At 41.9% G+C, this 20,571-nt stretch overlaps 1 protein-coding gene across 2 annotated transcripts in view; it reads left to right on the top strand.

Annotated features, from left to right (window-relative positions):
- AMMECR1 (AMMECR nuclear protein 1) overlaps nucleotides 1–20,571 on the top strand; it is a gene marked incomplete at both ends in the record, with an annotated part of 97,099 nt that overhangs the window by 16,359 nt on the left and 60,169 nt on the right. The window contains one exon of one of the 2 annotated variants that reach the window (XM_084269113.1): nucleotides 9,635–10,157. In XM_084269113.1, coding sequence (XP_084125239.1) covers nucleotides 9,635–10,157 — 523 coding nt within the window. Of the gene's footprint in view, nucleotides 1–9,634; nucleotides 10,158–20,571 lie in introns of those variants that run through there. The other variant, XM_084269114.1, reaches the window with a different exon arrangement.

Here is a 20,571-nt window from a genome sequence, read left to right as displayed (position 1 = left end):
TTGATTTCACAGAATCACAGAACATTAGGAGTTGGAAGGGACCTCAAAAGATCATCTAGTCCAGCCCCCCTGCCAAAGTAGGATCACCCAGACTAAATTGCACAGGAACATGTCCGGGCAGGTTTGAATGTCTGCAGTGAAGGAGACTCCACAGCCTCTCTGGACAGTCTGTCTCAGTGCTCTGTCACCCTCACAGTGAAAAAGTTCCTCCTTATATTCACATGGAACTTACTCCTCATCCCTTTTCTGTTTATGTCCTTGGTGCCAGCAGTTCAAAGAACAGGATTTTTCTTATCCCCCCCTTCTCCTCCTCCGTAAGTCCTTTGTGGTATTCTTTGAACTTTGTTCTCATATCTCTTAACTTCCCTCTCTGTCTGGCAGACAAGGCAACCTTTGGGACCCTTGTGCACTCAGTGTCACCACAGGGCAGAGGTTACAATTCACAGAAGAGCTGTCTCCTGCCAGGCTGTCAGCGGTATGCTAATATGACAGCTTGGCAAGTATTTGAAGATGTCACTCCTAGCAAAATAACTGTCCTGAATGGTATTTGTTGTATTTACAACCACATATCCATCAACAGAAAGCCCTACAAAATTCAGCTCTAATATATATTTCAAATGAGATGCCCACTGGCACTTATAACATGAGTATATGTCAGGAGCCATATGTCCTGTAATCCTCCTCTTTGTACATAGCATAATCCTTTCATGCACCATGTATCTAATCTGTATTCTCTGCTTTGGAAGCAAGATTAATCTAAAATTTTCAGAATTAATTAAAACACGTTAAATAGAATAGGAATCTTCATTACTTTGGCTACCAAGCAGTTAAAGAATGTGGCAAATGACCAAATCATCAGTCTGGCATTCAGTTTCAGCTATATGCTGTGCTATCATTTCATTTCAGGTTCTTCAAAGCCCTGCAGCTGAACTACAGCCGGGTATTTAATGCAGAATTGTATCTTTTGGGGGAATGTGTTATTTTTAAATGTTTAATAATTATGAATTCATTTGCCATTCTTTTATAAGCAGGGGATCATAATGAACTCATCTGTTATTCATGTGAATGTCAAATGTATTCCCACAGGAGTTTTATTCTAATTCACTATTAGTTAGTGGACTCATAAAATAAAATGCTATCCATTCTTTACTCTGAAATGTAACACTGGGTAATTGTTCATCAAAGGGCAAATGTAATATTTTTCTTTGAGAACTTTCAGTTTTGATTTAACCAGTTAAAGAGCTAGGTTCAAAGTGAGGGTACCTTTAGAAACAGTTAGAAGCAGATTTGATAAGCTATGAGTCTTCATTTTAAAATGCAATTAATGAGATAATAATGAGGTAGTTTTTATAACTATAGATGTATTATACTATACACATACATGCTTGAACTGTATGCATTTAACTAAAAAAGACAAATTACACTCCAATATATAATGCCTAATGATAGTTCAACAAAAGACACATTTTCAGTATCCATGAGGTGTTCACAGCAGTTCTGCAGCTGTTCTATTACAATAGGAAATTCAGAGGTGAGATACTTACAGGTCACCGCAGGATTTGAATGTGATGACACTGGACAGTGGGACTTTGGCCTGTGAAAACAAACACCAACTAAGCAATAGAAAAACAGAGAATTCAGACTTTGAATTTTAAAAGTTAAAAACATGGGTATTTTTATGAAATTACATTTAAATTTCTTCTATGTCCCCAATATAAACTGAATGCTACCTGTAAGGACTTACTCCATGAAACAATAGCCCTGAAATATTTCAGCAAGAGTTCCTCAGATCTGACATACTGTGTTAGGCTTCTCCTCAAGTATGTCACAATGACTCTTACAATCATGAAATGCTCTTTAGAAATGCTAACCAAACAAATGAATTATTATAAAGCTGCACAGATAAAGAATCCCATTTGTAATTGCTGCCACAGATTAAAATATTTATAGTTATACTTTAAAATAGACAAGCAAAGGAGTTCTTTTTTCAGTCGAAGTAACAGAAGGATATAATTTCAGTGTTAAGGATTATCTCAATTACTTTTTCTGCATGGAAATGGTCACCTCCTCAAATGAAATGTACAGTGTTTAAATCAAACTGTTACCCCTGTGCAATTCCTGAAAGTCAGTAGGTTATTAGAACATTAACCATGAAGAAAGCGTTGAGAGAAACAAACATCCAAATCAAAGCTCAGATACAAGTCTTGATGGTCACAGGTATTTCTGTATGTTAAAGATTGTAACTTCATGACAGTGCTTCCTGAATGCTGTGACTGCTTTCATATTTGAAGAAATACTATTTACTTCACTCTTTTAAAATATTTTTACATTATTTTAATAATGATCATGTTAAAAACAAAAGGTCTGTCTTCAATGGCTGCAACGTCCGATAGGACGGACTGAGTTATATAGATAATGTAAAAGCAGGACTATCAGAAACAGCGAATGAAGGGAAGAGTGCACAAGAGGGCTAACGCTACTATGCCAAGAATTGGGTGAAACTTAGTTGAAGCTTGCATGCTTATCAGCTGCTTTTTATTTTATACATTAACTAACTGACAAAAATTATCACCACCAGCAGGGAGCCTGAAGTCCCCTCCCTAGCATGAGAATACAAGTGTGGGAGATAAGAAGGATGAGAAGATGCAGTTTTGTTCAGTAGAACTTGTGTATGTATGGATGTCTATCCACATAAATACCACTTTCCTTGAAAGCAGAAGCTAGCTCTGGAGACCCAGGAACAGACAAATCATTCATCAATTTACAGGGGAACCTACAGGTTTACAAGGCCTGGTTTTGAACTCAACATTCTGTAATGGTGAAATTCTCTTGACTTCATTGCAGTAATTTGATTTATACGTGTTTGAAAGGAGAATTGACTTTTGCAATAGAAAGTACATTAGAAAATACACTGGAGAACGTGAATTCCACAGAAAGGAAGCAATAAAACTATGAATAAGTAACTATGAGCAAGTGAGGTACTGAATGCTACCAATTCCCACAGATGCAGTTTTATTCAGAAGCTTGCAGGACTTGGGGTTCAGGCTTGATAGTCTCCTCTAAGGCCTTAGGGATATGCAAAAGAGTTGTGGATGTGGTCTACAGGAGCTGTTTGGCTTTTGCTACCACACTAAAAGGAAAAAAAAAATCTGCAGGACTGAATATGTGAAAGCAGAGAGGGGTGAGGGGGAGAGGGGACTCCCAAGTGCCGTGAGGATCACCCTTACTGGGAATTGCCGATGATGAAAGTAACAACTGCAATGAGAAAGGTTTTGCTGGAGCGCTGCTGGCTTTTTGCCACAAAGGGTACCATCTGCTATTAATTATCATTCTATTTATACCTCTAGGCTCTTTTAAAGACAATGTATCTAGTGCTTTTAGCAGTTACAGTTGGGTAGCACTAGAGCACCAGCCCCTTTATGGCAAACCACTGTCATTTGTCAGTTTTTTTTCTTTGCACTGAAAAAGAGAAAAATGCAGTGCACCAAAGTGACATAAATGGTGATTTTATAAAACTAGTCACAGGAAGGAGGATCGACATGACATTCAGGGTGACATGTACAGATCAGAACCACTGGAAGATATAAGGTTAAGTAATTCAGGCATTGAGTATAAAGAATGTTAACGCTTCTAGCAAAAAAGGAAAAAAAGATATTCAATAAATAAGAATATGCTACAAAACTGAAGAAGGAAAAATACTTATGACTGACATGCATATTTTTATAAGCTGCGATAGTCTACTGCAGCTGATGAACATTCTCTTAAAACAATAGCCAAAATATTTCACGAGGCATGATTAAAAACACGCAATATAAAGGGATTAGGTGTTCCCATCTGAAATTGTAAAGTGGTTCTTGGCCATTTTAAGATCAACACGTCCTTTTAGAGAAGTGAGGATGGTAAAGGCCAAGTAGAAGGATTGACTGATTTTTTGCTGCTCACAAAGATTAAAGAAAAAAGTTCTTCAGTCTCTGGAGGAAAGAAGAGTATATCTCATTTCTCTGAATGGAACAGAGGGATGACAGCTTCAATGCTGTCTGGGCAGTGTAAAACACCAGAGCAAGGGAGCATGAACCTAAGCTAAGAACTGGCCATTATAGGAATGGAGGTGGAATTCCTTCACATCACATGCTAGGTAACGTGCACAAACACAGCAAAAGCAGCAGCCAGAAGAAATTAAATCATCACACAAGAAAATTAAATAACATCTGAAAAAGGACACCTAACACAATCTTACATCAAAATGGAGATCAAAACTGATGCCTGTTTCCTTCCTTACATGGGAGCATTTCTGTAATCCTCATCAATTAACATTGCCCTCTTTTCTGAAATTTCTGCTCCTTGCATTAACTAAATTTACATTAAAGTCTCATTTTGTTTTTTTCAAATGAGATATAAAACCAAGTGCTGCCCACTTGGGATGGTTAAACATCTAGTGCAGTTCTTAGAAATAGGCACATAACTGTGGTGTCCTGATGAGATTTTTACTCAGCAATTGCTTTGGTTCTATCCTTCGAATTTACTAATTCATCTGAAAATTAATGATTTCATTTTTTCTTAACACACCACAATTGTTGTGTCCTAAATTTATTAACTTAAACCTGTTCAAGTTAGCACTTCAGACTCTCCAGAAATGAGAAATGCTATTAATACATATGGTTGCTCTACAGTAGTAGAAAACATTTGGTGAAGGAGACCAACTACAAACAGCCATGTCAAAAAAATATGTCCTAAGGCTTATTATTAATGTATCAGCTAGCATAAATCACTGTAGCTCCACTGACCTCAATGAAACCATGGTGAATTTATACTGAGCATACAGCTATGTAAGATACAGCTTCTTTTATCACTGTACAATGGAAAAATACATTCCAAACGGATAGGATATTGCATTAACATAATGCAATAACATTCCAGCTCACAGAATTAAGTGAAAAGAATTCTGTGAAAAAGCTGCTACTAGACTCACCTTTCATTTATTGCAAGTGCTTTGATCCTCAGGTTTTTAGTTAAGTAACTTTTCTGACTCCACTGACACATTTAATGTTTTTATTTCTGGAAATAACTATCCAGTCCTAGATATTTAGTTTGACAAATAACATTTTAGAATACACGGTGGGGTTTTTTATTTGTTTTGGCTGTTTTGTGGTGTGGGGTTTTTTTAACAAACTCATGCCCAGTTTTGCAGTGCAAGCTCCATGCACAGATGGTTTAACAGGACCAACCCTTAAATTTGCGTAAGAGTGAAAAATGCCTGTAAAACAATGTTAATTTTAAAATAACACAGATTGGATTCACAGTATGGTGAAATTATAACATAGCTCAAATATATGAAACAGGGCCAGGATTCCAGTAACATAACATGTGAGGACCTTTTGTCTGCTGGCTGGTATCACATCCTGAGATGACTTTTTGTACAAGATTTTTTAGAAGAGACTTCAATAGGGGCTTGATATATGAAACAATAGCAGGATATGGCCTCTAACTGGTAGGAACAACTACTGTTCTCAGACATGTGTGAGTTAACTTTCATTAACTTTATTGGATTTTGTGCACACTTTCTGGCCTAGATTCAGAGCTGCATCTAATTTCTCCTGGGAACAGCTGAGACAGGGAGAGTACTGAAGCACAGTAACCGTTCTAAGCAGAATATACTGAGCAATACTCACATGAGCCTCAAGAGTGTGATAGACCAGTTTGGGAATAATGTGAGAAAGTAACACAGGCAAACCCACTTTCTTCCCAGCTACACCCATAATGCCTTGTATGCTGCAGGGAAAGGGAAGACTTGCTGAGACCGTCTCCACAATGGGTGGAAACTCCTCAGACCAAAGGAATTCTCAGCATGTAACTCTTCCAGTTTCATGGCTGGCCTATCCTAAAAAAGTCAGTATGGTGGGAAGATACAAAGATAGAACTTAACCACTGAATTTTGGGAGATGTAAGTACAGGCTATTCTCTAGAATAATAACTAACAACTTCATAGAGATAGTAGCCATTTACACTGTTCAATTTTTGGAGTTTGGTTTGTACAGAATTAACTGTGACATAATATTTCCTTTGGTTCTAAGAAAGTGGAAAATTCCATATTTTAAGAAGGCTTTCATTTTCCCTTTCTTTCATTCCCTAGCTCTGACTTTTCTAAAGTTTCAAGCATAAACTATATCACTTTCAAGGCCCTTTATCCAGCCCTTTCATATCTTTCCTCAACTGGCTTTCTTCACTGATTGTGTAAAATTCAAACATTTTCTGTGATTTCTAACAGTTTCCCCATAAATACATGCAATGCCACTTTAGGCTGCATCTTCTCACTTTTCACCAGTACTGTTTAAACTGTCCAAGGCCATTAATTATCAGTTTTCTATAGCCCCTCCAATAGGACCACACAGATTTTTGTGCAGCCCTCTGATAAACCAGACTGGAGAACTGATTTGGCTGAAAAATAATCTAGGGAAAAGAATTAATTGTTTTTCAGCTTGATCTTGTGTCTCACATCTGTGCCAACAGCTGCATGAACACAACAGAATGGGTGGGACAGGAAAGAGAACAATTAGCTGAGGTAGAGCTGCTTAAACCAACATCACTACTACTGCAGAAATGCACATGGAACCACAGCCTAAATGTGCTATTTTGAGTACACTTTTAAATCCCTCACCTGTCACAGTGCCTATTAAAAGAATTGATACTAACAAGGCAAGGATTATATCACTCCTGCTTACCGACGCAGCCCAATTTTGGCTCATTGTTTCATTGTTCTGGTTGTTCTTGTCTTGTAATTAGATTGTAAGATACTGAGAACATAAATCATCTTTTGGCCTACTTGAGAACAATCCGACTTGTACTACAATCAGTGCAAATTTTACCTTGGATTCAAAGAGAATTAGATCACATCTGTTAGGATACCATTTCCCTACACCCTTGTCATTCTGGGGTTTTTAAGGCAGTCCTTCAGAGCAACTTTGGATCACTGAGAAACAGCTTTCTGCAAATTCTTCTATTTTTCTTGCCATCATTTCTCTAAAAACTCTTTTCAAGAATTGCAGTTTGTGATTTTTAATTAAAAAATTAATTTCAATCTCTTCCTTGTAGCACGTGGCAATTCTAAAATCACTGGGGCTTTAGAACATGAGGTGAGCAATACTGCTGAGCAGCTGGAGTCAGAAAGGAGAGCTATGTCACACCTAAATTAAACTGATTTCATTGCACTACCATACTGACTCCATTCGTACTACTAAAAGAATTTGGGTTTTATTCTGAGTTCACTCACTACATTTGACTGCATATGAGGCAAAGCAGTCATCAACCAACAGGAGAAAATCTTCTAAAGTTAGCAAAATATAGAAGTACTATATATGTGAAGGAACTAGACACATCCACGGTTCCTTGTAATAAGAAATGTAAAGGTTCTTGAGACTTAAGTGGAGCAAATGGCCAGTGAAACAGATGTTGCAGTTAACAAAATCTGTCTGATCCAAAGAACGAACTCTTCTTCAAATATAAATGGAAACTTTCCATTTAGCTATGAAAAATATTTTGTGAGTCTGCAGTTCAAGATACTGACAAAAGTATTTGGTAATATGATTGTGTCCTTCCTTATTCCTCTAAACAATGATTTCCACAGTTGTGTTTGTATATTTGCTGTTATGTCTACAAAAAGAGAGATTTGGTATACATTACATTGCACTGAGGTAAAACAGGAACACCACCATAGGCAAATACAGCAAAACAACAACTGCAGAAATGGAAAAAGCAAGGGGTTTTAATGAACAATTTACCCCTTTATTTAGAGACCATTGCAGTACAGTGTTTAATCAAAATGTGATCGCTGTGCCCTATCAGTAGACTTGATACTGCATAAGAATAGGGGTCCTAGCTCTGAGACTGACACTGAACCTTATAAATCTCTGTCTCAGTGGTGTGAACAATTTATATTTTTGTCTGTAGCATAAGCTCTTGCAATTACTTGACATTTTTATAAATGTTGGTGTTCAATAATGTACGATGGTTAAAAAAAAAAATAATTAGAAAAAGACAGAATTCAATACCTGGAGAAACTATTTTCCCAAAAGCAACAGAAGGTGTCACTGCTAACTGATTTTAAACAAATGAATCTCCTAAGTGGAAAATACTGCCTTTGTTTTGAAAGAAACTTGGAAGTTCTTTGAGAGAGAACTGGGTTCCCTTCTCAAGTATTCTCCAGCTTTAAACATAAATATTATATTTAAAAATGGAAAAGACTGCTTTAAACCATCTAATTTTTCTCCTTTCTGTTTGCTATTACTCCCTGCAGCTGTTTCACCTCAGGCTATAATTCACAGTGAAAGCAAGTGAAGTTTAGGCCAGCAACTATACAGAAACCCTCAAAGGTCTTTTTAACCCATTATTATCAGAGCTCTAGTAACTGGGGATTTTCTCTTCATGTCCATGATAAATAAAGATCCAGACAAAATTGAGAACGCAAGAATGCTGAAGAAACCATTTCCAATGAGAAATGTAAAACTGAGCCTCTAAGTAGTTTGTGACTGAAAACTCTGTATAGACTGCATTTTAGCTTGGATAATGACTGTCAAAACTTCCAATATAATTTTAACTCTGTGGCAGTCCTCATGCCTTGATATTGTAGTGTTGCTATTCTATGTTAAAGAGCTGTTACCTCCCATGCCAGAGATGGCTGCCTAAGACTGATGGGTGAGGTGTTATTTTCTAAATATACATACACACAGCTTTTGAAGTACTTCATGGCCGTTTTCAAGGCTCTTCATATATTCCTATGCATCTATATACAGGGCTAATATAAAACACATTTCCCCTCCTACCCCAGTAGCTTGGTAAGCTCACTTTCAGGTATGTAGAGCATTGCAAGAACTCACATCCTTTTCTCTCTGGACCTCCCTTCCCTAGTGGTCTCGACAGGAGGAAGCCTGAGGGCCACGGTCTCCCAGGGTCACAGTCACCCTGCAGCTGAGGGCCTACACTCTGAGCCGCTACTTAGTGAAGTAATTGCCAAAGCTGTAATTAAAAAAAAAAAAAAAAAACACATTAAAAATATATATACACACACAAACATATAGAACTCATGGCTTTTAGCCATCATGACTGCATGTTTAATAGGTTCATACAAGCACTCTGCAAGCTCCCAGCCTGCCGACTCCAACACAGCCCCCAGCTTCTCTTCTTTCCCCCCCTCCCTTCTCTTCCCAAGAGAAAGGCATCTCAGGTCACCTGAATTATTTAGCGGGTGTTTTTAACCATCTCGAGCTTTGCTTCTGCCGTGCGGCTCCCGCAGAGCTCGGGTTTGTGGATTTATTTTAATTTATTTATTTTTTTCAGCACGCGGGGTGGAGTTGCTCCACTTCCCTGGCAGAAGGAGGAGAAAAAGCACAGGGGGGAAGGCGAGAGGGGTGGCTCGGCGCGCGGAGGGGAGGGGAAAGGCCGCCAGGCCCCGCCGCGGCCGCCACACCTGCGGGCCTCGCTGCCCCCTCAGCACCGGCCCTGTCAGCCAGGACCACTCACTGGGTCGCTCTAACGCAGCTCTCTCTGTCTCTCCCCCCCCTCCATCTTCCTTTCCCTCCTGCTCCTCATTCATTCTTCCCCCTTTCCCGCCGCCTACCCTCCCGCCCCCTCCCCGTTGCAGGCGGAGCGGGCCCGGCAGGAGGCGGAGCGGGCCGCCGCACGTCCCCCGGCCGGTCGGCCGGCCCCCCCGCCATGGGTCGGAAGCGCTGCGTGGGGGGAGACGGCTCCAAGATGGCGGCGGGTTGCTGCGGGGTGAAGAAGCAGAAACTCTCCAGTTCCCCTCCCTCGGGCTCGGCCGGCCCGGGAGGTGGCGGCAGCGGCTCCCACTGCGGCGGGGCGGCGGCGGCGGGGGGCGAGCCGGGGGCGCTGCCCCCGCCAGGGGGCCCCCGCCTCAACGGCCTTGGGGGGCTGGCGGGGGGCGCCGCCGGCTGCGCCCTCTCCCCTCCGCTGCCGCCCAGCTGCGGCGGGGGCCTCTCCCCGCCGGCCGCCTCGCTGCTCTCCTCCCCCGGCGCCGGCTCCGGCGGGCCCGGCTGCAGGAAGATGGTGGTGTCGGCCGAGATGTGCTGCTTCTGCTTCGATGTGCTCTACTGTCACCTGTACGGCTACCAGCCCCCGCGGAGCCCCCGCTTCACCAACGACCCCTAGTGAGTATCGCCGCCGCCGTGCCCCGTCCCGCCAGGCACCTCGTGCGCGCCCGTCCCGCCCGGCTCCCCCGGCCGGGCGCCCTGCCGGCACCCGCCTCCTCGCCCGGCACCTTCCCCGCCGCCGCCCGGCCCCTGTCCTCGCCTGGCCCCGCGCGGCCCGCCTGTCCCGGGGCCTGGCCCGCGGGCGCCCCCGCCCCGCGGCCGTGCGGGCGCCGACCGAGCTCCCCGGCGTGCCCCGGGGGCCGCGCTGCCCTCCCGCGCCCGGCTCGCCTCAGGAAGCGCCCCGCTCCGCGCTGCCCGGTGGCGTGCCCACGTCGGCCGGGCGCGCTGTTAACCCTTGCCGGGCCCCTCTTGGGACTCGCTAGTGGCATCTCCCCCCCCCGCCCGTACCCTGACACCTCCGGCCGGGCCCGGCAGCGCCCTGCCCCGAGCAACCCGCCTTTGTGCGAGGGCGTCGCGCCGGGCTCTCAGCCCTTCGCGGCGGGGTCCGGCTGCGGGCGCTTCACGCAGCGCCCCGTGGTCAGTGCCCTCTCCCCGCTCCTGGCTTGTGTTCGGTAGCGCCGGAGTAGGCTGCTCCGCGCTCGTTTCAGCAGTAGTCCTTACTGGGACCCCTTTGCTGGGCAGCCTCACTCTGTCCACAAGCACGGGCCTCTGTTCACCAGTGTTGGATGGTGAGTACCCAGTGTAAGAGACCTGTCATGTGAATCCCGGATTTGTGAGCACTGGTGTACCAGTACGTTCCCTGTGCCAGGCACTCGTAACACTACTTTGGTCTCAAACTGTGCAGAGTCCTTGCTTTGTAATGACCCCTGAACATCACTCAGCGTTAGACATCCTGAGCCGTTGAGTAATCCACCACATGAAATTCCCAGAGTTTTGAACAGATCACATAAACACCTGTTACTCCCATCCTCCTCTGCCTCCCAAGCCTCCTTTGCAAGACCATCCACCAAGGGCCTGCTTCTTTCCTTGCCCACTCTTGTTTGGTGTTTTGTCTTGAACCCCGTGCCCTTCCGCCTTCGGAAGTGACCCGCCAGGATGGTGTTGCCCAGCATGTCAGCACCTGCAGTCTGCCTGCGCCGGGGAACCGGGCGTGCTGTTGCAGATAGAGTTCAGACACTTCAGGGAGTAACTTCTCTCTGACAGGAAGTTACTTCCTCTCAGCTGGAATGAGTTACTGAGTCGCTGCATGCTCCAAGTCTGTTTGAATGCAAAGTTAATGTAAGGGGTTGTTGAAATTAAGTTTCTGCTGGTTTACTTTGCTTTTAAAGGGGCTGGAGCTCATGTGGTGAGTGTCCAGGCTTCAGCTGAGACTCGAGCGTATTGGTCCACCAGAGTGCATGTCACTTGTTTCCTCTTATGTATGGCATGACTGAGAACCTGTACTTTATCAGTACCTAAGAAATAAGAATTTTGTGTGTGTGTCCTGGACCCTTGTGCACCCTCACCAATGCAAATGGTTACCATGCGGTCCATGTTTCGTTAATGAGATGTGGTGTATGCTTCTCAGTGTTTAAAATAATGTGATGTACTAATGATCTTATTTGGAGTCCTTGCTGTTCTAACACCCAGGATCTATACATTTCTTGCATACTTTCAGCTGCTGTCATGACAACCCAGCTCTGTGGATTCCTACTTAACCTGCCACCCCAGCAAGTCTTCCCTATATGCTCTTCATAACTCCTATGTGATTACATCAGAGTACCAATAATGAAAGGAGGGCAGGGAGACTCCACTGTGAGTTTCTTTACCCAGGTCTTTTGTAAATCCATGTCTGTCCTTTTGTAGATACCAACTGTTTAGGAACTGCTGCTCTCAGTAGCCATTTTGCTTTGCATTGTCCTGTATCTGTTCTCCATCCCAGACCACTACAGGTTACAGCATCAGCTTTGTGCCCTTTCACTCTTTCATTGCCTTAAGAGAGTTGAATTCTGTCTGTGTCTCCCTGTAACAATGTTACCTTGTCCTTGTTATGTTCTGTAGTTGTATTGCAGAATGTTTTGTTGAACAGATTAGTGCTGCTGTCTCTGTTTTATTGATGGAGGAAACTGAGGCGGGGCAAAGATCCTGTCACTGATGTTTTCCAGAGAGCACTTTGGTTACTCTTAGTAACCAGTGTATTGCTTCACCTTTCTCCTCCCACTTCTTACTTCAACTAGATGACAATAGCAAATTAAGTTAAATGATTTATATTTTTCTAAAATTCCTACGTGTGCTTAAAGTGTTCTTCAGATTCAGTTGCTAGACCTGGTGAGAAGTTGCCGCATCAATGGACTTCTGCAAATGGCACTGTGATTAAAATTAATGATATCATTTCTGCTTATTCCCATGCTTGTGCCAGCATGCACTGTTGTACAGATTGAGAAATGATCTAATCATAATTTTATTTTTTCCCTGGTTAGTTTTCACAGAGGTTGGTTGCATGTCTTCACAAACACTTGTGCCTGCACAAGTGCGAGGTGGGAATAAGCAGACAGATGGCAGAACTGCTGCTTTCAGCAGCCTTGTGAGCTGATTATCTTTGTGCATTTGGGGGATGCAACTTTGCAAAAGTTCTTCAGCATTAAATGTAAAATTCTAGGTTGGTGAATAATTGTTCCTGCTATGTCTTCAGAGGAAGCATGACTTCTAGCATTCAAAAGATTTGCAGGTGGTTTTATACTGGGTAGCTCAAAAAGATCTGATGTTGTCTCTGAAGCCGAGCTTCATCCTGTACAGCAAAAAAACCTGAATGAGAATTGGCGTTTTTCAGTGAATGAATATTGCAGGCTTCTGCCTGGAATCTTTTGGAGGTTCTGCCTGTACACCAGAATGTCTGTTCTGAGAGTAGTAGCCTAAAATAAGAGTTTGTATATGAATTCTAGAAATAATTTTAAAAATTGTATTAATTAAGGGAAGGATGAAAGACCTGTAAGCAGGTATTCTCACACAAGCATGACTCATACTCCTTGCAGGTCTTTGAGCAATCAAACTGGGCACGATCAAAGAAAAGCAGGTGGCTGAATCACTTGGATGAGGGGTTCTGGTGTGTTGTCTTTGAAGGAAACCTGCTTGTAGTGACACCTCCGGATTTTTGTAACTTTTTGATGCTGAGGTGAGGACCATGGCAGGGCTCGAAGGGAAGGAAATTGGGAGCAGTTAATAGGAATGAGACAAAATGCCTGTTTTGAAAGGTTTTGGACTCTAGCACAGCCCATGTGTGGATGAAATACTTGGCCTTTTCATATCTCTTGACTGTAGTTGCCGAAGCACAGGGTGTGGGGTGTTGGTCAAGGGTATTGCTAGGGGGCTGTTGAGTTGGAGAGAGTGACTCATAGAGTCGAAAAGATAGCTGGAACATACTGAATTTGTCTGTCTGTGTCTTGGGGAGAACAGGCTCAGCAAATCCCTCCAGCCACAGGCTTCCTCTTCTCTAGTAGTCTTCCATTGATCTGCCATTTTGTTCTGTAATTAAAGAGTTCTCTTCTACACGTAACTTCACTTTACTTTGAGCTACTGTCCAGGCCACCCATTCCCTTCTTCATGGGATGTGTTCTGCATGGCTTGCCCTTTCTCCTTGCTTCTACCAGTGTGGTGGTGGTTTTCGAACTGTGGGTGTGGAAGGAATGTAAAAATTTTCTGGAGATGTGGAAGCTGATAGAATGTTTTAAAATTGTTGCCCTAGACAAAAACTGTCACACCAAGTGTCATTCAGATGCTTTTGATGTGTAAATTTGCCAAACATGGCAATTGATTAAAAGTAGGTTTTTTTAGAAGTAGCAATACATTTTAAGGCTTGCAGGAAGCACTGTAAAAAACATTTTACCCCATTCATTTGGGGAGAAGGAAAACAGAGTAACCTTTTTTTCCTCTTGTTTCTTACCTTTCTGACAAATAACTTTGATCCCTTTATTTCCTTTCTGTTTTGGTCTTGTGCAACACACACCCTGCCTCTCTGATAGGTGGAAACAAAACCTTGTTCTGCCTTGCATTATGGAAGTGGAAAAGGGCTGCCCATCAGGGTGAAAGGCTCAAGGTTCACACTACTTGCTACTGTGTTTCTTCTGGGAGGAAAGTGTTTAGGTGGAAGTGCAAGTGTACACAAGAAGATTGTTACAGGATGGAAAGAGCATGCAAAAAGGAATTCAGTTGAAGCTGTGCTGTGGGGGATGAGGACAACTTTTTTCTTAAAGATTCCTACGTTTCTGCTCACTATAAAGATTTCCCTTGGCACACAGAAATTGCCCTTCAGAGTTTTTGATCCTGCACGGTGTCTGCCTCACGCTCTTCAGCTTGCCTATTTAATTGTAATGTCAACATCTTTGTATGGCGTCCTGGCAAGTTAACTCATTTGCATCGCAGAGTTTGGTCCTGTGGGTCAGCTGCTAGCAAGCAGGATCATTTTAGTGGTCACCAACTGTACTCAACACAATTTGTTAGGGGAATCATTTGTTCCACCTCTGTCATCTGGTAAATGGTAACCAAGCAAGGTTTTGCAGCTGGGATGGATAATGTGGCCTATGTCCTGCTTCCTGTTGGGCTGAGGAGCTCTTGGGAAAGATGTTTACCACAAGCACCTTGTATCACATACCTAGACAATAACTTGCTTGTATCCTCCTCGTCTGTCAGGGTGAGACTGTGCCAGAGGCATTAAATATGTTTATAGCTGACCTGTGTACCTGTGGTAGATATGGTACTCTAGGGGAGCATCACACCTGCTGTTGCTAACCGTGATAGTTGCCACAGGAGTAGTCTGTACAGCTTGTCCATCTCTATGATTGGATTATAGTAATTTCTTGGCCTAAAGTCTTAGCCTGGAAATCTATTAGTTCCTTTCTTTGTTGATGACTTGTAGTATTTTGCAGCATTTTTTCCATTTGGTTATAGGACAGAGATACAGATATGCTGTGGTGGTGATGTCTGACCTTTGTGTTTCATTGTGTTTTCAGGTCTAAGATCTATCAATTTACATATTCCAGAAGGGTATGGGCCAGCAGTAATAGACCACATTAATTCTTCCTTAGTGAAGTTTGGAGACTTTTAAATTCAGTACCATTTAAAAAAGTGCAGCTAGCTAGTCTTGTGCCCATTAGTTGTCACGCTCTCAAAGCAAGTTGTGCTTCTGCTACTTGACCCTATAGTAAAGAAACTTTTCGAAGGGTTTTTACTGGCAATCCAATTTTTTGCCTTAGTTACGGTATCTTGATACTATGTTGGCGTTAGTGGTGGTGATTTGCTAGTAAGTTAGATTGAAAGAGTTTAGAGTCTTCCTGTACAGTCCCAAAGCTGTTTTGTTTTTTTTTTCCCCAAAATGTTCATTTACTGTGTGATGTTTTCTTTTAAGGCAATGATGAAAGATTAGGCTTGTCTGTAGGTGTGTACATATTCTTATGCATACATGGCAATAAAAATGTTAGGTTGCAAGTTCATAGGATTACATGCTTTTCTCAATTTCTTGTTTCTTGGCTGAGGCTCCACTTAGTGTCTATGATGTATTGTGGTGTTTAAACTTGGAGCCTTGTTCTTGCCTTGGTATATGTTTCTTTACAACTATTTTTGTGAAACTTTGCCTGTAAGCTTACCAAAGTGTGCATTTCATACTGTCTTAAAAACCCCAACATTCTTCCTACTCAGTATTTACTCAGAGTTCAGCTGTACCTACTGATGTTACTATTCTTGATGTCAGAAGTTTGAAATGTTACTGTTTGTCTGCAGGACTTAGTTGTAGGGCAGTGGAGACTTACTTGTGTGGCAGAGTGTGCAATAACTTGTATTTATTGTTACAGTCAGTAACATTACAGCATTAATGCTTGCTTGGTCATGGCTAAAGATCACCACCAGTCACAAAACACAAACCACAGCAAGGAAGCACGCAGACAGGGAAGTGTTCCTTCATGTCTGTGTGTCCCTCTCACTTCATTCTGTTTTTCATATGTATGTTGTGGTTTTGTATAAGCTTCAGTATTTTCTTCTGACTTAACACGGTCTTTACTGTGGAGTAGTAAATGTTGGAATAGTTCTTTCAGAGTGGCCTTCTGTGGTAGATGTTTTTTAAAAACATTCCGGTAGAAAATGTGTGTTTTGGCTGGTGTTGGCAGTGCTCAGCAGGGAATTCCCAGCATATTTGAAAGCAGGACTGGTGAATGCATCCTGGTACAGCAGAGGAGGAAAAGGTATAAAGCTGCATGGCTTCAGAAGAAACTTATCTTTGCCAGTAGGTTCGTCCTGTGATATGATTAGTGAATGGAGAAAATACTGTTATGATAAACTCCAAATTAGGTTAACTATAATTTGAGAGCTTTTTCCTTCATAACCTCATTCTAGTGAGCTGCTCTGCTGTCCAAATGAGGTAGTTTCTATTAGTACAGAATATCACATCATAGACAGTCTTAAGGATGGACCCTGGCTTCATTTCTTCTGCTAAAAGCAGTCACCACAAAGTTGTAATAAATGCTCTGATTCACTGCAATACTAGTTCTGTGGAATTGTTCTCATACCCCTTTAAGGGTGAGGAGGAGTCAGCAGCCACCTCTCCCCATGCCATCAGTCTGGTAATTCATTTTTATTGCTGCCTTTGGTTTAGTTACATTCATATTTTTGGCATGTTTTCTTATACCCTGGCTTGTGCTGGAGATAAGTTCTAATAAAGATTTCAGTGGATTTTGCGAATTCAAATTTTGACATTCTTTTTGATGTTACATATTCCTATTTAACCTGTCTGTCCATGAGAAGAATATGCTTTGGGTCTGGATTTGACTTACTTCATGTGTACATCTAACTCTAACTTCTCCACTATTTCTAGCAAAGAATATTAATGATTTAAGAATGTGAATATTTTATTTGGAGTTACTAAAAGAGTGCAAAGTCTCTGCTTCTTTTTTAGTTGTTAAATATGTTCACTCACTTCACTGAGTTAAATGTGTTGTTTCTTACAATGCCTTTATAATTCTAATGTTACCTAGCATTGAATTTAAAACAAGAGAAAGCTAACGTTTGCAATTTTTTTTGTCGCATCTGTTAAGAAACAAGTAGATACCAACTAAGTGTATGGATGGTGCTGTTATCAAGCCCTAAACGTCCTTTTAGCTGCTCATCTCCAGGCAGATAGGCAGTAGTTGCTGTTGACAACTAGGAAATAACCAGGGAACAAATTTTGAACACCAGGCTAGCTCTGTTCACTCAGTTTACAGATACAGGCTGTGACCAGTCAATGAATGAAATATATTTATCTAATCCATAGATTTTGGTTCTCTCAAGACTCATGCCATAATTAATGGAGCAAGGTCAGTATGCCAAGCTGTCTATTTTTACATTAAGTCCTTGTTTACAATTAACTGCAGGTTTTCCATAGCATCAGATTTTGAAGTACAAAAGTAGAAGTGCTGGCATGCTAACACCAAAGTTGTTTGGGCCCTGTACTGGTGGTTTTTGTGGTAAGAGTCTCCATGGAAGGCAGGAAAGATGCAAATTATTTTAAAATAATAGTAGACTTGTCAGAGTTTGGCCAATACAGAAACTGTTGCTAAGCTGGAGGCCAAAACAAGTCCAGTCAGGCCCTGACCCTCATTAGCAAAGCATTATGGAAATGCTTTGACCTTTTTTTTATGATGTTTATGCTCCTGTGGAGTAGGGTGTTACACTCATTTTAGCATTGCAAAGTTTGCATTTAAATAACAAGATGGGGCAGCTCTACTGCAATTAATTCAGAAATTCTCAAAAATATACCCCTAATAATAAAGCACATAGGGAGTGCAGTAGCTATAAAATGTAATGTAGTTGTTAAGTTGGGCCTAGTGCTCTGTTTGGAGAGCACATAGTTAATAATTTGAATTTGAGTTCATACATTATCTAGATTTCCTAACTGTTAGTGCTGCAGTGTATGCTGACTGACCAAAAGCTGTGGGGTGTTTGAGTCCAGCACTGTAAACAACAGTAGGAATCTTTCCTGGGCTACTTGTACAACTTTTGAACAAGCCCTCCATTTTTGTAACTGTGGTCTTGGCAGTTTGGATCAGTGTAAAGGTTTCATTTGTGAGGTGGGATACTCCTCTGCTCCATTGGCCATAAACATTCAGTGAGATATTTGTTGCATTTGTCACTTGGCTCCTGCTGTCCCTTTTCTGGACTGCACATACATTTCTGTGCCTTATAGCATATGACGTAAACATTTGTGATCTGTCTGGCCTTTGATAGCTTCCTGGAAGGCAGTGCTTGTTGTGAGTATGTGGATATTGCTTTGCCACACTGAGTACTTGCAGCCAAGGTTATTAAAGTGCTAATTTCACGAGAATGACATCTTATGGAATGCAGAACAGCTCTGCTGAGTTGTGGCAAGGTCACTGGGACAGCAGCCATATAGAGATGGGTATGTCTTCCCAGAGCACTCGTGCCTTTTTGTGTTACAGAGAGTGAGTTCTCAGAATCCTTAATGCCATGGAAAATCTCATTTTATGTCCTCCTTCCCATTAGCTTGAACTCTGTGGCATTTTTGGCAAGGTCCTGCCTAGGGCTGTGGTGTTTGTAATATAAGAGCCATAGACGTACTCCTGTAATTTATCCTTTGCCCCTCTGCTAGCAAAGATGTCTGTTCCAGGCTTCACTGGCACGTGATGGGTTCCAGCATCTGCAACACCACCTGCTTTACTGGGTGGCACTTGGAGTCCATGTTTGAAACTGAAGAGAGAGGAGGGAAGGATACTTGTCATAATCCTCTTTTAATCAGCATCTGAATTACTACTTCTTCATCCTTTGGAGAGACTTAAACAGCTTTCCTTGTTCTCCATGTGGCGTTTTGCACAGAGTTAAGAATTGCATGGATGACCTTCTAGAGTTCATAAGTTTTAGGTGTATTAGCAAAGGTGGAAAAAAGCACATGATCCTCCACCGATGGGCAAGGATTTGGGCCAACTAAATAAATCAAGTTGCTTCCAGCCCCTTTTCCAGTTGACTGTAAATATATAAGGATTGTGTGCCACACCACTCTCCTTACCAAGTGAGTGAGCTCAAAGTTCAGGTGCCAGTGAATGACAAGTTACCAGGGAGTTCTTTTTTGTGTTGATAAATGTGGTAAAAGATTGACGTTTTGGGAAGATAATATGCTAAGCAGAGGTGCCTTGTAACCTTTGTAAGGAGAAAAAATACTTTTCTAGCCTCAATACTTTGACTGCCATATTAAGCAGGGGATGAATGCCAGTCAGAAAAGTATTGCACTGGCCCTCTCTAGTCTTTCTGCAGAGAGAATATTGGAGGCTGAGGAGGTGGTTGAAAAACCCACGGAAAAGGTGTAGTTTTCATAAGTACAGAAACCTTCTTCAAAGTCTGAAGGGAGATGAGTAATTGCAAGCGGTGTGTCCCTTGAGCACGAGGGGAGCAAAACTTCAGCAAGCCACTGGCCCAGATGGAAAGATTGCAAGCCAAGTGATAGAAGGCAAGTTCTTCTGGTAGAGTGTTGTACAAGCAGTTATCCACATTCTGAAGAACTAATTGGAAATGCAATATTAAAACTAATCCTGGTTAATATACTGATAGAATGTGAAGTTCTATTGATTAGACACATTCTTCCTTAAAAAATAGGAGCATAGTTCTGGCTCTGGTTCAGTTGAACTGGAACTGAAAAGTAAACAGATAGAGAAGAGGCAGGTGGCAAAAGTCTCATGTAGGATACTTGCCACCATAAAATTTGAATTCCTGTAAGATACTGGGAGTAAAAGTTGAAAGAGGATAAAACACTGGCACTGTTCATTTGGGAGGAATGCTGGATAAAACCAAACATTAAAAACAAAGGGTTATAAAGAAGGATAAATAGAATACAAATTACCCTTCTCTTATTTCACAGAAAAAAAAAAGATTCAAGCAAAACAAATATTCCTGTGCACACTTATCACTGTAGTCTCTTTTCATGTCAAGGATGAATTATTATGGCTTGCTGTGCTTGGACTGTGTTTTAACACAGAAATCTAAACCAGTGGAAAAAGTAGCTCCCAGTAATACCTTTTTGGGGAGAATATGAAAGATGTGTTTCAGATTATTTGCTGCCAGCTGCTTTTTTTTTTCTTTTTCCTTATTTCATTTTGGAGGATTTGAAGGTGTTAGGTTTTTTTACTTATGTAATATAAGTGGCTTTGAATAACCTACTCGAAGACTGCCTACTACCCTGTATCATTCTGCTAACTTATCTGCCTTTTCTTCCTCTTTAAATGTGTCAGATGCTCAGTAGCAGATGAGCCTTGTCATAAGCTGAAAGTAGTTACACTAGACAGGATAGATGAAGACAGAGTGAGCGCTCTGCTGCTACAATGTGTTTTATGCTAAGTGGTTGGGAATAAGAAACTTTTGTCCCTGCTAGATAAGCAGGCTATTCCTGAATGGTTCCTAGTTTGGCTTCTGTAGATCTTTGCAGCCTGCTTGGGACTGTCAAGATGCATAAATTGGATTA

The sequence above is a fragment of the Gallinula chloropus genome (assembly GCF_964237585.1).
Source record: "Gallinula chloropus genome assembly, chromosome: 11".
NCBI lineage: Eukaryota > Metazoa > Chordata > Aves > Gruiformes > Rallidae > Gallinula > Gallinula chloropus.
Note: the sequence above shows the minus strand (reverse complement) of the source record. Positions and strands in the feature narration are given on the sequence as shown.